The 13,915-nt window shown below is 46.3% G+C and overlaps 1 protein-coding gene across 3 annotated transcripts in view; it reads right to left on the bottom strand.

Annotated features, from left to right (window-relative positions):
• MOV10L1 (Mov10 like RNA helicase 1) overlaps window positions 1-11,717 on the bottom strand; it is a 67,977-nt gene extending 56,260 nt beyond the window's left edge. For 2 of the 3 annotated variants that reach the window (XM_070790620.1, XM_070790619.1), the window contains exons 1-3: window positions 11,573-11,717; window positions 9,764-9,948; window positions 2,191-2,353 (exon numbers count right to left, since the gene is read on the bottom strand). In XM_070790620.1, coding sequence (XP_070646721.1) covers window positions 2,191-2,353; window positions 9,764-9,948; window positions 11,573-11,669 — 445 coding nt within the window. In that variant the 5' untranslated portion in view covers window positions 11,670-11,717. Of the gene's footprint in view, window positions 1-2,190; window positions 2,354-9,763; window positions 9,949-11,403; window positions 11,495-11,572 lie in introns of those variants that run through there. The other variant, XM_070790621.1, reaches the window with a different exon arrangement.
• Between the last annotated feature and the right edge of the window lie 2,198 nt (window positions 11,718-13,915).

Genomic DNA, 13,915 nt, shown 5'->3' with positions numbered 1-13,915 from the left:
AAACCATCAAGGCCTACAACAAGTTTACAGGTTCCAAATTTGGTGTAAGATTAAAAATAAAATCACAGAGATGACTTATTTGATAGATTTTAGTTCATGAAAATATTTGAATACCTTTGTACTTACAGAGGTAAAAACTAATACTTGTGAAACATCTGGGCTAAAAAAGTTAAGCTATTTCAGTAGGAAAAAACCCAGACTTGTTAATAACTCACATTCAGCAGAATTTGCTTTGAGCTTACTAGTATTTCCTTAATTAAAAGGTGGCTCAGTGGTAAAGAATCCACCTGCAATGTAGGAGATGGGGTTCAATCCCTGATCTGGGAAGATCCCCAGCAGAAGGGAATGGCAACCCACTCCAGCATTCTAGCCTGGGAAATCGAATGGACAGAGGAGCCTAGTGGGCTACACTCCACGGGGGTCGCAAAGAGTTGAACATAACCTAGTGACTGAGAATACAAAAGCCTACGAGGAGAGCCCATCAAAGGTGCCTACACTTACAAGTTCATCGACCATAAAATGCAGCTTTGAGGAAGACTCCAGGCCACTGTATGAAAAAATGGAGCTAAGATAACACTGAAAAATGTACGTTTCTCAGAACAATACCAGTGACATGGCATTAGGGCTGCTAAGAAGTGAAAAGATATTAATACACACGAAGAACATAATGGCTACACAATCAAGATTAAATTGTTTTACTTTTCTTTAATGTACCCAGGTATCATTTTCTTTTTTTAGAAGGACTTTTAGCATTGCAGATAGTTTTTGAGTAACAGTAAAGGCCCACCAATATAATAAAATAAACGTGCTAATCGAGATACACACACACACACACACACACACACACAGACATTTAAAAATGATTTAACCTAACCCATTTGCATGCCCCTCTCTTCTCCACTGTGTGCCGGCCTGGCCACTCGCTTGCCGGGCACGCTGGTGTGGTCACAGGAGAGGAGTGAAGCCGCGGGCAGGCCGCCACAGCAAGGGGATGCCGAGCCCACCTCACCCCCACACCCTGTCTGCTGACGCTCCCCCAAGGTTAACCCCAACCAGAAGGCAGAGGGCAAGGCTGGCTGGTCCACATAGGGCAGGCCTAGGGTCAGAGCAGGGGGAGACCTGAGGAAAGGGGTCCAGCCTTGAGGTGGGGCCGCAGGTCAGAGGTCTGGGCTAAGCCCCAGGAAGCAGGGACCGGGTGTTGGGTCGAGGCTTTCAGGGCAACACTCTGAGGACCTCAGGGATGCGGGTAGATGAAAACTGGTCCCTGGACTGGACACATCGGTCACTGAAGAGTCATCCAGACAGGGGGCAGGGCCCCTCGACTGCACAGCCCAGCAGGGTGTTGAGCTTAGCTCCCCCAACCCCACTTCTCCCCAGGCTCCTCTAAGTCCTGCCTGAGGATAAAGCAGGTACAGGACTGTCTCTCCTCAGGAGGGAGAGCAAGGGCCCGCTCATCTGGGTCTCCTGCCCTGCTCCCTGCCCACCAGTGGAGACAGCAGGCATACAATAAATAGTTGTTCAAAAAATGATGCTGACAAATGATTTCTTTGGGCATAAAAACAGAATCTCAGATTAGCTAATGTGTGTGTGCTCAGTCCTTCAGTCGAGTAGACTCTGCCGACTCCATGAACTGTGGCCTGCCAGGCTCCTTTGTCCATGGGATTTTCCAGGCTAGGATATTAGAGCGGGTTGCCATTTTCTCCTCCAGGGGATCTTCCCAACCCAGGGATCAAACCCAGTCTCTCGTGTCTCCTATATTGGAAACTGGATTCTTTACCCTGTGCCTCTAGGAAGACCAACTAAAACCAGATGGAATTAAAAATGTGCTCTCGGAAAAGTACCAGGTTAAACCCAAGTCCTATTTTACACTGGACACACCTAAAAAAAACAAATCACAGTACCTCTGTGCATTTATGACATTGTTGTCTTAGATCAGGAGCAACAATTATGGAAAAGGAACAGCTACCCCGGAGTCGGCAACTGCAGGACAAACGACACAGAGCGAGGGGCAGTGTGTCGCCAGTGCCAGAGCCTGAGTTCACGGCCACGCCCCCACAAGCCTTCTCCCAGAGGGAGCCCAGACGTGGCCCTTTCAGTGATGCGAGCAGTCACCTCAACCCTATTCATGAACATTTTTGAAAAACCACAAAAACTAATTGTAAATGTGAGGCAGAGACCTGCCCAGCGCACCTTCACACACACTCTCCAGGGAGAAGTACGTGGTCTGGCTGATGTAGCCTGCGCGGTCCATCAGCGAGGTCACACACCCGATCAGCACCCGGGGGCTGGGGTCAGACAGCCCCCCACCGTGGCTCTTGCTGTCATCGTCCCATTTATCCGAGACGGCTTCCACCTGCAAGACAGACAAACCACCACTTAGGACATGCCGAGGACCACAAAGAAAGCCAAATACTGGCCAAGACCCTTATGAACACTGAGGCAAAAATCCCAATGAAACCCAGGCAAACCGCATGCAGCTTCATGGTAAGGGGCTGCACACATGATGGAGAGGGGTTCATCCCAGAACACAAACATGGCTCAACAAATGCACACCAGTCACTACCATCCGGCAATCTGGCAGAACAAATGAAAAATTATATACAATCATCTCAGTTGGTGCAGAAAAGGCATCTGATAAAACCCAACACCTTTTTTATGATAAAAAATACTCAATTAACTAGGAAGACACTGGAACTTCCTCAGTACTAGAAAGACCACATATGACCCAGTGATCCCCTGACACTCAGTGCTGAGACTGAAAGCTTTTCCCCAGGATAAGGAAAAGGCAAGGATGAGTGCTTTCACCACTTCTGTTCAACAGAATACTGGAAGTCTGAGCCAAAGCAATTAGCCAAGAAGAAATTTTAATATCCAGATTGGAAAGGAAGAAGTAAAACTATCTATTTGAAGTTGACATGAGAAGAGCTGATCATTGGAAAAGACCCTGGAGCTAGGAAAGATTGAAGGAGGAGGAGAAGGGGACGACAGACGACGAGATGGTCGGATAGCATCACCGACTCAGTGACATGAGTTTGAGCAGGCTCTGGGGGATGAAGGACAGGGAAGCCTGGCCTGCTGTAGTCCATGGGGTTGCAAAGAGTTGAACACAACTAATGGACTGAACGACAACAAATGATCTAATATGGGTTTTCCTGAAGACTTAGATGGTAAAGAATCTGCCTGCAATGCAGGAGACCTGGGTTGGATCCTTGGGTCGGGAATATCCTCTAGAGAAGGGAATGGGGCTACCCACTCCAGTATTCTTGCCTGAAGAATTCCATGGAAAAGGAGCCTGGTGGGCTACTGTCCACAGGGTTGCAAAGAGTCAGACATTACTGACCAAGATCTTACATCCAGAAAATGCTAAAGAATATACAAAACACCTGTTAGAGCCAATAAATTCAGCAAAGTTATAGGATACAAAAATCTGCTGTATTTCTACTTACCTGCAATAAATGACCCAAAAAAACGGAGAAAACAACTCCATTTATGATAGCATCAAAAAAGAATCAAATACTTAAGAACAAATTTAACCAAGAAGGCAAAAGACTTGTACACTGAAACTACAAATGTGACTGAAAGAAATGAGTGTTACTCACTCAGTCATGTTCGACTCTTTGCGACCCCATGGACGGGAGCCCGCCAGGCTCCTCCATCTATGGGATTTTCCAGGCAAGAATACTGGAGTAGGTTGCCATTTCCTTCTCCAGGGGATCTTCCTGACCAAGGGATCGAACTCAGGTCTCCCGCATTTGCAGGCAGACTCTTTACCAGCTGAGCCACCAGGGAAGCCCTCACCAGGAAAGAAGTTAGAGAAGACACAAACAAGTGGAAACACACCTCACGTCCACAGATTAACATGAAGACATCAATACTACCCAAAGTGATCGATGGAGTCAATGCAATCTCTGTCAAAATCCCAATGATGGTTTTGAAGAAACAGAAAAACCCATCCTAAAATTCATATGGAATCTCAAGGGGCCCTGAATAGCCAAAACAATCTTGAAAAGGATGGACAAAGTTGGAAGACTCACCTTTTTTGATTTCAAAACTTACTACCAAGCTATAATAATTAAAAGACTGTAGAGACATATCAAACACCAATGAAACAGAATAAAGAGCCCAGAAATAATCCCTCACATATGGTCAAATGTCTCTCAACAAAGGTGCCAGACCATTTAAAGGAGAAAAGGTTTTCCATGTGGTGCAATCTTCTCAAGAAATGGTGCTGGGAAAACTGGATCCCAGCATGTAAAAGATGAAGTCAAACTCTCATCCAACACCATATTCAGTAACTAACTAAAAAGTGGGTCAAAGATTTAAATTTAAGAGCTAAACCTATAAAACTCTTAGAAGCAAGCACAGGAGAAAAACTTCATGATCTTGGGATATTTTTAAAATGTGACATCAGGCACAGGCTATTAAAAATGATAAATTGGACTTCATCAAAATTTAAAAGTTTGGTGCATCAAAGGATATTATTGAGAGAAGTGAAGAGGCTTCCCCCGTGGTCCAGTAGTTAAGACTCTGCCTTGCAATGTGAAGACACCGGTATGATCCCTGGTCTGGGAAGATCCCGTATGCTGCTGAAGAGCAACTAAGCCCCTGCACTGCAACTACTGAAGGCCAGTGTCCTGGAGCCCATGCTCTGCAACAAGAGAAGCCACTACAATGAGAAGCCAGAACACTGTGACTAGAGAGTAGCTCCTGCTCACCAAAACTAGAGAAAAGCCTGCGCAGAGCAACAAAGACCCAATGCAGCCAAAACTAAATAAATTTAAAAAGAAAAAGTCCACAGAATGGGAGGAAATATGTGTAAATCACACATCTGATAAGGGATTAATATCACAATATATAAAGAACTTTTACAATTCAATAAGAAAATAACGATTAAAATATAAGCAAAGGAACTGAAAAGATATTTCTCTGAAGATACATGTTATAAATGACCTATAAACACATGAGAAGATGTTCTGTGTAACTATCAGAAAAATGTAAATCAAAACCACAGTAAGACACATTCATTAGGGTTCAGTTCAGTTCAGTCACTCAGTTGTGTCCAACTCTTTGCGACCCCATGAACCGCAGCACATCAGGCCTCCCTGTCCATCACCAACTCCCAGAGTCCACACAAACCCATGTCCATCGAGTCAGTGATGCCATCCAACCATCTCATCCTCTGTAGTTCTCTTCTCCTCCTGCCCCCAATTCCTCCCAGCATCAGGGTCTTTTCAAATGAGTCAGCTCTTTGCATCAGGTGGTCAAAGTACTGGAGTTTCAGCTTCAACATCAGTCCCTCCAATGAACACTCAGGACTGATCTCCTTTAGGATGGACTGGTTGGACCTCCTTTCAGTCCAAGGGACTCTCAAGAGTCTTCATCAACACCACAGTTTAAAAGCATCAATTCTTCGGCACTCAGCTTTCTTCACAGACCAATTCTCACATCCATACATGACCACTGGAAAAACCATAGCCTTGACTAGACAGACCTTTGTTGGCAAAGTAACGTCTCTGCTTTTTAATATGCTGTCTAGGTTGGTCACATTTGCCTTCCAAGGAGCAAGCGTCTTTTAATTTCATGGCTGCAATCACCATCTGCAGTGACTTTGGAGCCCAGAAAAATAAAGTCAGCCACTGTGTCCACTGTTTCCCCATCTATTTGCCATGAAGTGATGGGACGACATGCCATGATCTTAGTTTTCTGAACGTTGAGCTTTAAGCCAACTTTTTCACTCTCCTCTTTCACTTTCATCAAGAGGCTCTTTAGTTCTTCTTCACTTTCCGCCATAAGGATGGTGTCATCTGCATATCTGAGGTTATTGATATTTCTCCCGGCAATCTTGATTCCAGCTTGTGCTTCTTCCAGCCCAGCTTTTCTCATGATGTACTCTGCATAGAAGTTAAATAAGCAGGGTGACAGTATACAGCCTTGATGTACTCCTTTTCCTATTTGGAACCAGTCTGTTGTCCCATGTCCAGTTCTAACTGTTGCTTCCTGACCTGCATATAGGTTTCTCAAGAGGCAGGTCAGGTGGTCTGGTATTCCCATCTCTTTCAGAATTTTCCACAGTTTATTGTGATCCACACAGTCAAAGGATTTGGCATAATCAATAAAGCAGAAATAGATGTTTTTCTGGAACTCTCTTGCTTTTTCCATGATCCAGCGGATGTTGGCAATTTGATCTCTGGTTCCTTTGCCTTTTCTAAAACCAGCTTGAACATCTGGAAGTTCATGGTTCACATGTTGCTGAAGCCTGACTTGGAGAATTTTAAGCATTACTTTGGTAGCGTGTGAGATGAGTGCAATTGTGCGGTAGTTTGAGCATTGTTTGGCATTGCCTTTCTTTGGGATTGGAATGAAAAGTGACCTTTTCCAGTCCTGTGGCCACTGCTGAGTTTTCCAAATTTGCTGGCATATTGAGTGCAACACTTTCACAGCGTCGTCTTTTAGGATTTGAAATAGCTCAACTGGAATTCCATTACCTCCACTAGCTTTGTTCGTAGTGATGCTTTCTAAGGCCCACTTGACTTCACATTCCAGGATGTCTGGCTCTAGGTGAGTGATCACACAATCATGATTATCTGGGTCATGAAGATCTTTTTTGTACAGTTGTTCTGTGTATTCTTGCCACCTCTTCTTACTATCTTCTGCTTCTTTTAGGTCCCTAACATTTCTGTCCTTTATCGAGCCCATCTTTGCATGAAATGTTCCCCTGTTATCTCTAATTTTCTTGAAGAGATTTCTAGTCTTTCCTATTCTATTGTTTTCCTCTATTTCTTTGCATTGATCACTAAGGAAGCCTTTCTTATCTCTCTTTGCTATTCTTTGGAACTCTGCATTCAAATGGATTTATCTTTCCTTTTCTCACTAGGGTGGTTACTATCAAAAAAAAAAAAAAGGAAAATAATTCACGTTGGTGGAGACATGGAGAAATTGGAACTCTGTGCTGTTGGTAGGAATGGAAAATGGCACAGCCACTAAGGAAAATTTGGTGGGTTCTCCAGAAGTTAAATATAGGATTACCTTACACGCATGCTCAGTCTCTCAGTCATGTCCAACTCTTTGAAACCCCATACATTGTAGCTCCCCAGGTTCCTCTGTTCATGGAATTTTCCAGGCAAGAAGACTGGAGTGGGTTGCCATTTCCTACTCCAGGGGATCTTTCTGATCCAGGGACCGAACCCATATCTCCTCTCTCCTGCATTGGCAGACAGATTCTTTACTACTGAACCACCTGGGAAGCCTGGATTACCATATGACCATTCAATTCTACTGCAAGGTAGACTCCAGAGTTGAAAACAGGGACTTAAAAGGTACTTTCCACAGCAGTATTATCTACAACAGCCAAAAGGTAGAGACAACTCAGGTGTCCATCAACAGGTGAGTGGAGAAACAAAATACAGTCTATACATACAACAGAATGTTATTTAACCGTAAAAAGGAATGAAGATCTGATACTTGGTACGTGGATGTACTCTGAAAATATAATATTAAGTCCAATAAGGCAGATACAAAAGGACTAATACATGATTCCACTTACATGAAGCATCCCAGGATAGTCAAACTCATAGAGACAGAAAGTAGAACAGTAGGTTATTATTTAGTGGGTATAGAGTTTGTATTTGGAAAGATGAGAAGTTGTGAAAGTGATATGGGTGCACAACAACATGAATGTACTTAGTGCCACTGAATGGCATCAAGAAATTTTAAATGCTTAACAGTTTCATGTTATACACATTTTACCATGATAAAAAAAAACCTAAATGAAAAATGAGCAAATAAATCCAGAGGCTAGTAGAAATGAGCCAATTCCACAACTTTCACAGTGGAAGTCAGTTAATCCTACCTGCTGCTGCTAAGTCACTTCAGTCGTGTCTGACTCTGTGCGACCCCATAGACGGCAGCCCATCAGGCTCCCCGTCCCTGGGATTCTCCAGGCAAGATCACTGGAGTGGGTTGCCATTTCCTTCTCCAATGCATGAAAGTGAAAAGTGAAACGGAAGTCGCTTAGTCGTGTCCGACTCTTAGCGACCCCATGGACTGCAGCCTACCAGGCTCTTCTGTCCATGGGATTTTCCAGGCAAGAGTACTGGAGTGGGGTGCCTAGTGTTGGTAAATCAAGTGATACAGGCATCTTCCAGAAGAGCTAAGAACAAACACGGAAGCACTCTGTCTGAAGAGTCAGAGTTCTGGTGGAGCATGAGGAAAGGGGCTGTTCCCCAGGGGCAGCATGTTCCAGACCAGAGCAACTCCACAGGCCCTTCTGCTCCAATAAACATGGTTTATGTTGGAAGCATCCAATTTGGTGCCACCAGTCATGTTCAGTACTTAAAATGTAGTTCATGAAACTGAGGAGTTAATTCTAAATTTTACTTAATTTTAATAAATCTAAATAGAGACATATGGTTGGTAGATGGTATGTCATGACCACTTAAAAAAGTAGTTGAACTCAGTAAGTTTAACAGATACCAAATTATATACCAAATCTCAACATTTCCTATAAAGGAAGAAAAAGATTGAAAATACAAAATAAAATCATATTGAAAATGAAAAAAAATCAATACAATTCTCAAAAATAAACTTAAGAAGGAATCTGCAGAACATAAATGAACAAAAAGAACACAAAGGTAGGCTTAAATAAGTGGACATAATTTGTAGCTGGTGAAAACTCGCTCTGATCCACGTCACTTGACCTAAATGGATCCATGTACTCTGCGCTGGTCCAGGTGAGCCTGAGCCAAGGAGGAGAAACAGCAGGATGACTCTAATGTTCATCCAGAATAAGAGGAGAGCCAGAGAAGCCCATCCACAGACAGGAAGAGGGAAACCAGCCTGCCACCCAAGGATGTGACTGTGCCACGGGGGCCAAGTGAAGGCATCAGGACCGACAGGGTCCAGACAGGGTCCCAGGTAGATGGGATTCTGGGACCTTCCAACTCAGTAGGAAAGACTGGACCACTCAGCAGATGACTGGCGAGCTACCAGGAAAGAAATGTCTGGTTCCTTCTTTCAGTCCACACAGCCAATAAGTTCCAGGGAAATTAGACATTTAAATGTAAATAAACAATTTTTCAGAAGAAAACCTGAGGGCATGTCTATACTGAGAAGTGTGAAAAGCCTCTCTAAGGATTCATGTAAAGCCTTGGAGCCACAAGGAACAGACAGACCCATTAACTATGTGGAATGAAACTTAATCCCGTAATGTAGAGTTTAATTTTAAATAGCTGAACCCAACAAACAAAATGTATAAAGGACACTAAAATAACTCACAGGAAAAAAAATGTGAATATTTAGTCTATTTTAAGGCTTAAATGCAAATTAAAACAATACAATCACTTATCAAAGTGACTGGAGAAGATTTCCAAGATGCCTAAGTCCACACCCTTGCCAACATGGGTAACAAGTCTCTCACCCTGCTCCTGAGTATAATTAGCACAAAGTTCTTGAAGGATAATTTGACGATAACCATTAAAATGTTAAACACGCATACCCTCTAACTAACATCAGGAAATCAGAGAGTAATAATACTATTTTTTTATAAGAAAAAATTGCTGCATAGTAGAGTTCATTAATTATCTTTGCTAACTGGATAACAAAGGGTCATTTGTAACAATAGTTTTTTAAATGGCTAGAAGAATAGATAATGAAGTGGTAACACTGATTTCCTCCATGGCATAAAACTATAGGTTGTCTCTGAGAGGAGGATGGTGATGTGAAGCTCAAGGTGGAGAGAATTCTTCCTCAAGAACTCAGGCCTTACCCGGATTGCTTTCAGTCCATTTGACACCTTATTTTCTTCCACAACCGCAATAACTTCCTGTCCGACATTTAGAAGCACTTTGCTAGTCACAACCTCGTTGGAGAAGTAGATCAAATCATCAATCATGCCATAATCACTGCAGTACCTTGTCACGACACCCTGGACAGTTTTCAACCTGGTGTCACCTGAGACAGGTAAACAGAGAGGTTACGTTGACCACAAAGCAAGTGCACACTACAGTTGAGTCTCCCAGGGAACAGTGGAGCTCAGAGCATCCTTGTGGCTAGGAGCCCTGTGGGCTGAGAACCTCCCTGGAGAGCAGAGTGCTCAGAAAGTAGGGTTTTGGAGGCAGACTTCCCCGGTTACTCCAAGGGGCACAGATGGTAGGCACCATGGGGAGAGCTCTGACTCCAGAGCCAGGTTGCCTGGGTTGGATGCCCAGCTCTTGCCCTGCCACCTGCAGAACCCTGGGCTAGGTCTGTGCCTGTCCTCATCTGTAAAATGGAGACAGTTACAGTCCAAGAGAGCTGTGTGAAGGTTATTACATGACAGAATGTGCGAGGCACAGACCTCTGAGTGGCTGGTACAGGCTAGGGGCTGCTTTAGAGCAACAGTGGGGGAGTCACTACTGTGCACTCTTACCACCACTATTGTCTTTCTCATCACCAATACTACCAGCAGCAGGGCTAGGAGATTCTGTATTATTTCATCATACCAGGAATGGCTTCCTAGATGGCCCAGTGGTAAAAGAAACTACCAGCAATGCAGGAGACCCAGGTTCAATTCCTTCTCAGGAACATCCCCTGGAGGAGAAAATGGCAAGCCACTCTAGTATTCTTGCCTGGAGAATCCCATGGACAGAGGAGCTATAGTCCACTGGGTCGCAAAGAGAGGGACACAACTGAGCACTCAATCCTAGGCAGGCACTACTGGAAGATTCCGGGCCTGGGGGGCAAGTCTGGGGCAGAGCAGGCCTTCGCTCATCCACTCAGAGACCTGGGCCTAGAACTCCTGCTCCTTCTCAGACACAGAAGACACCTGAGTGCCCCCCCCGGCCCAGCTGGAAGCCCACTGAGGCTGAGCTGTAATCCTACTGCTGCTGAGGGGCTGCATTGACAGACAAGGCCTGGGTGGGTGAAGCGACCTGCTCCAGGCCGCAGTTTGCTGAAGAGGCAGAACGCCAGCTGCAGACGACTGACGTTCTGGCTTCTCCGGCGGAGAATTTACTGTTACAGAGGTTACAGAAAGCAACTAGAGACTCACTACCCAGGGCTGAAGTCTGGGACAGAAGGAAGGGTTGGGAGAAAATGCCAAGAACCTTCGGGAGTGTGTAATTCCGGGTTCCAGAATCAGAAGTACTGCCTGGACTTCAGGAAATGGGTTCGAAAACAATTTGGAGAAGAGCAAGACCCCATGGGAGGAAAAGGGCAGTTTAGGAGAGCCGGGGTCACCCTTTCCAGAGCCGTCAAAGCACACAACTGCTGGGGCACTGACAGAGAAAGAGCGGGACCCTGTCCAGAGCGACTGGTGTCAGGGCGCTCGCAGCGGGAAAAAGCAAGCGGAAAGGAGACACAGATGCTACGCTGGGGAGATGGCCACGAAAGACAAGCCTCAGCTTCGACGGAGAAGACAATACAAACCTGGGACCCGGCTCGGGCCACTCCCCACCCCCACCCTCAGTGCAGGCGCGGGAACCAGGCCTCGCGAGCTCCGGGGCTACTGCTAGGTTACCCGCCGCCCCGCCCGGGCAGCGCCCAGTGAGGCCAGGCCGCCTCAGGGGCCGCGCGGCCCGCCCTCCCCGCGAGGCACCTTCCACGAGCTCCGGCCCCAGAGGCCCGGCCTCCTCCTCTGGGCAGTCCGCCTTCCTCCAGAAGAAGGAAACCACCTTGGCCGCGAGGCGCAGCATGGCCAGGCCGCCCCGCCTCAGCGCCGCAGCCTGACGTGCCCCGCACGCGGCACGCCGCTCCTGCCGCCAATGCGCTGCCGCGCTCGCGCAAGCGCGCCCTGGAGCTTGGCCAATAGGGTTGCGGCGTCTGTGGAGCTCGGCCAATGGGGGTGCCGCACGCGGAGACTGCTGGCTGCGAGTGGTGGGCGGTTGCGACCGTTAGTGCGCCCTGTGGGAGTGACGTCATGCCTGTGCTGGTGGGTGGGACCAGCAGCAGGTTGGCCAGGCTTCGTGCAGGCAAGGTTGGTGTGCTTGCCTCCTGGGCGCGAGCCGGCTGAACGTGTGGCTGCTCGGTGCTGTTAGTCGTAGCTTTGGCAAATGTACTATACCAAGTTGGAGAAATCCCCTCTGCCCACTTTTCTGAGAGTTCTTACGGTGCTTGGGTGTGAAGTTTTCTCAAATGCTTTTCCTGTATCTAGTGAAATGACGTCTTGTTTTTCTATTTTAGAGTGTTAATGAGAATGAATTACATTGAATTTTCAAATGTTAAACCACCCTGCTTTCCTAGGAAACTCAACTTGATCATGGTGTATTATCTGTTTTGTGTGTTGATCCAGCTTGGTAATTTTGTGCCTGAGTGATGAGGAATTTTTCATTTATTGAGATGTGCGGCAGTCCTCCGGGCTTATACCTAATTTGGCTTGAACTCTGTGCTAACTGAAACAGCCTGCCTCGTGGCCTATCAAACACATATTGTATATCTGTTTTAACGAATTCAACTTTTGTATTGGTTAAAGGGCTGTTACCAATATTCAGCAATGTTGCATAAACTTTGGTAATTTTAAGGGATTTGTCCGCTTTAGCCAATGTGTCAGATTGCTGGCACAATTTGTTCACGGTATTTCCTTTTACTGTCTCTGTGGTCCACTGTAATGAACCATCCTTCATTCCTGACTTTGGCAGTTAATGTCTGTCCTCTTGTTTGTCTTCATCGGTCTAGCTACATGTTTATCAATTTTATTTATCTTTTCAAAAAATACCTTTTGGTTTCACTGACTTTTTTCTATTCATTATTTCCTGCCATCTCTTCCTCCTTCTTGTCCCCCTTCCACTCCTCTTCCCCTTTCCTCCCCCTTCTTCTAGTTTGATTTGTGCTTTTCTAACTTTTTAAGTTGGAAAATTAGATATTGAATTTTGGAATGGAACTTTCTTCATTTTTAACATAAGCATTTAAGACCATATATTACTTGAAGTGCCAATTAGTTGCATATACAATTTTTTACAAAGTTTTTGTGTATTTTTGACTGAGCTGGGTCTTCGTTGATTTGCTTTGGCTTTCTCTAGTTGCGGCAAGCAGGCTTCTCATTGCGATGGCTTCTCTTGTCGCAGAACATGGGCTTGTGGCTGAGTTGTTTGGTGAACAAAACTCCTGATCTCTGTTTTCTGTCTCAGGTGAGGCAGCTGCACCTCTCAGGCCAGGAACCTTCCAGTCCCCCGAACTCCTGGTCCCCTCATCTCGCGTCTTTCAGACGGCAGGTCCGCTTGACTTTTCAGTCTATCAAGAATCTGGTGGCTTCTCACCACGCCCACAGCTCCCCCTCTGTCCCACCAGCACCTGCTCTCACCTGCTGTCCCATGGCCTGTGCTCCACCCGGGTGGACGTTCACTCTTCTGCCCAGCAAGTGCATCTCAGAGTCCGAGCCACGGCTGTCTCCACGTCCTCAGGTGCCTCATGCCTGGGCACCTTACCTGCACCTTGCCCCACAGGGTCCCTGTGCCCACCGCCCTCCGGCCTTGCCACCTCAGTGCCTCTGCACCTGGGGTGCCTCTGCTCCCCTGCCCTCCTTGCCCAGCACCCCCCCACAGTGAGGCCTACCCTAACTCTCCCGAGTAGCCCCCCACGCCCTCCCTGGACTTATTTGCCATCACAGAGGAAGTCAATTGCGTCCCCATAGAACACACCCCTTTACCGACTGTGTGCCTGTCCCGCATTAGGCTGTGGACTCCACACGGGAAGGGCTGTGGCCTGTCCTGCCCATCCTGCAAGTGTGCGCTGGATGGCGGGGTGAATGTTGAACCATGAGCAGGGCCTCGGCAGCACAGAGTGGGAGAGAGCACTTTAGGGACAGAGTTCGTGCGAGGGATGGAGCTGTTCTAGAGACTGGTGTTGCTGCTGGAGATGGGGAAGTTCTTCCCAGGACGCTTGGGGGGTGTTTGTCCCACCATCTCTAATTCCAGACTGCTTATTTGTGTTTCCACAACTTTGG

This window comes from Bos indicus, chromosome 5 (assembly GCF_029378745.1).
Source record: "Bos indicus isolate NIAB-ARS_2022 breed Sahiwal x Tharparkar chromosome 5, NIAB-ARS_B.indTharparkar_mat_pri_1.0, whole genome shotgun sequence".
NCBI lineage: Eukaryota > Metazoa > Chordata > Mammalia > Artiodactyla > Bovidae > Bos > Bos indicus.
The sequence above is the reverse complement of the archived record's forward strand: the minus strand, read 5'-3'. Positions and strand labels throughout refer to the sequence as shown.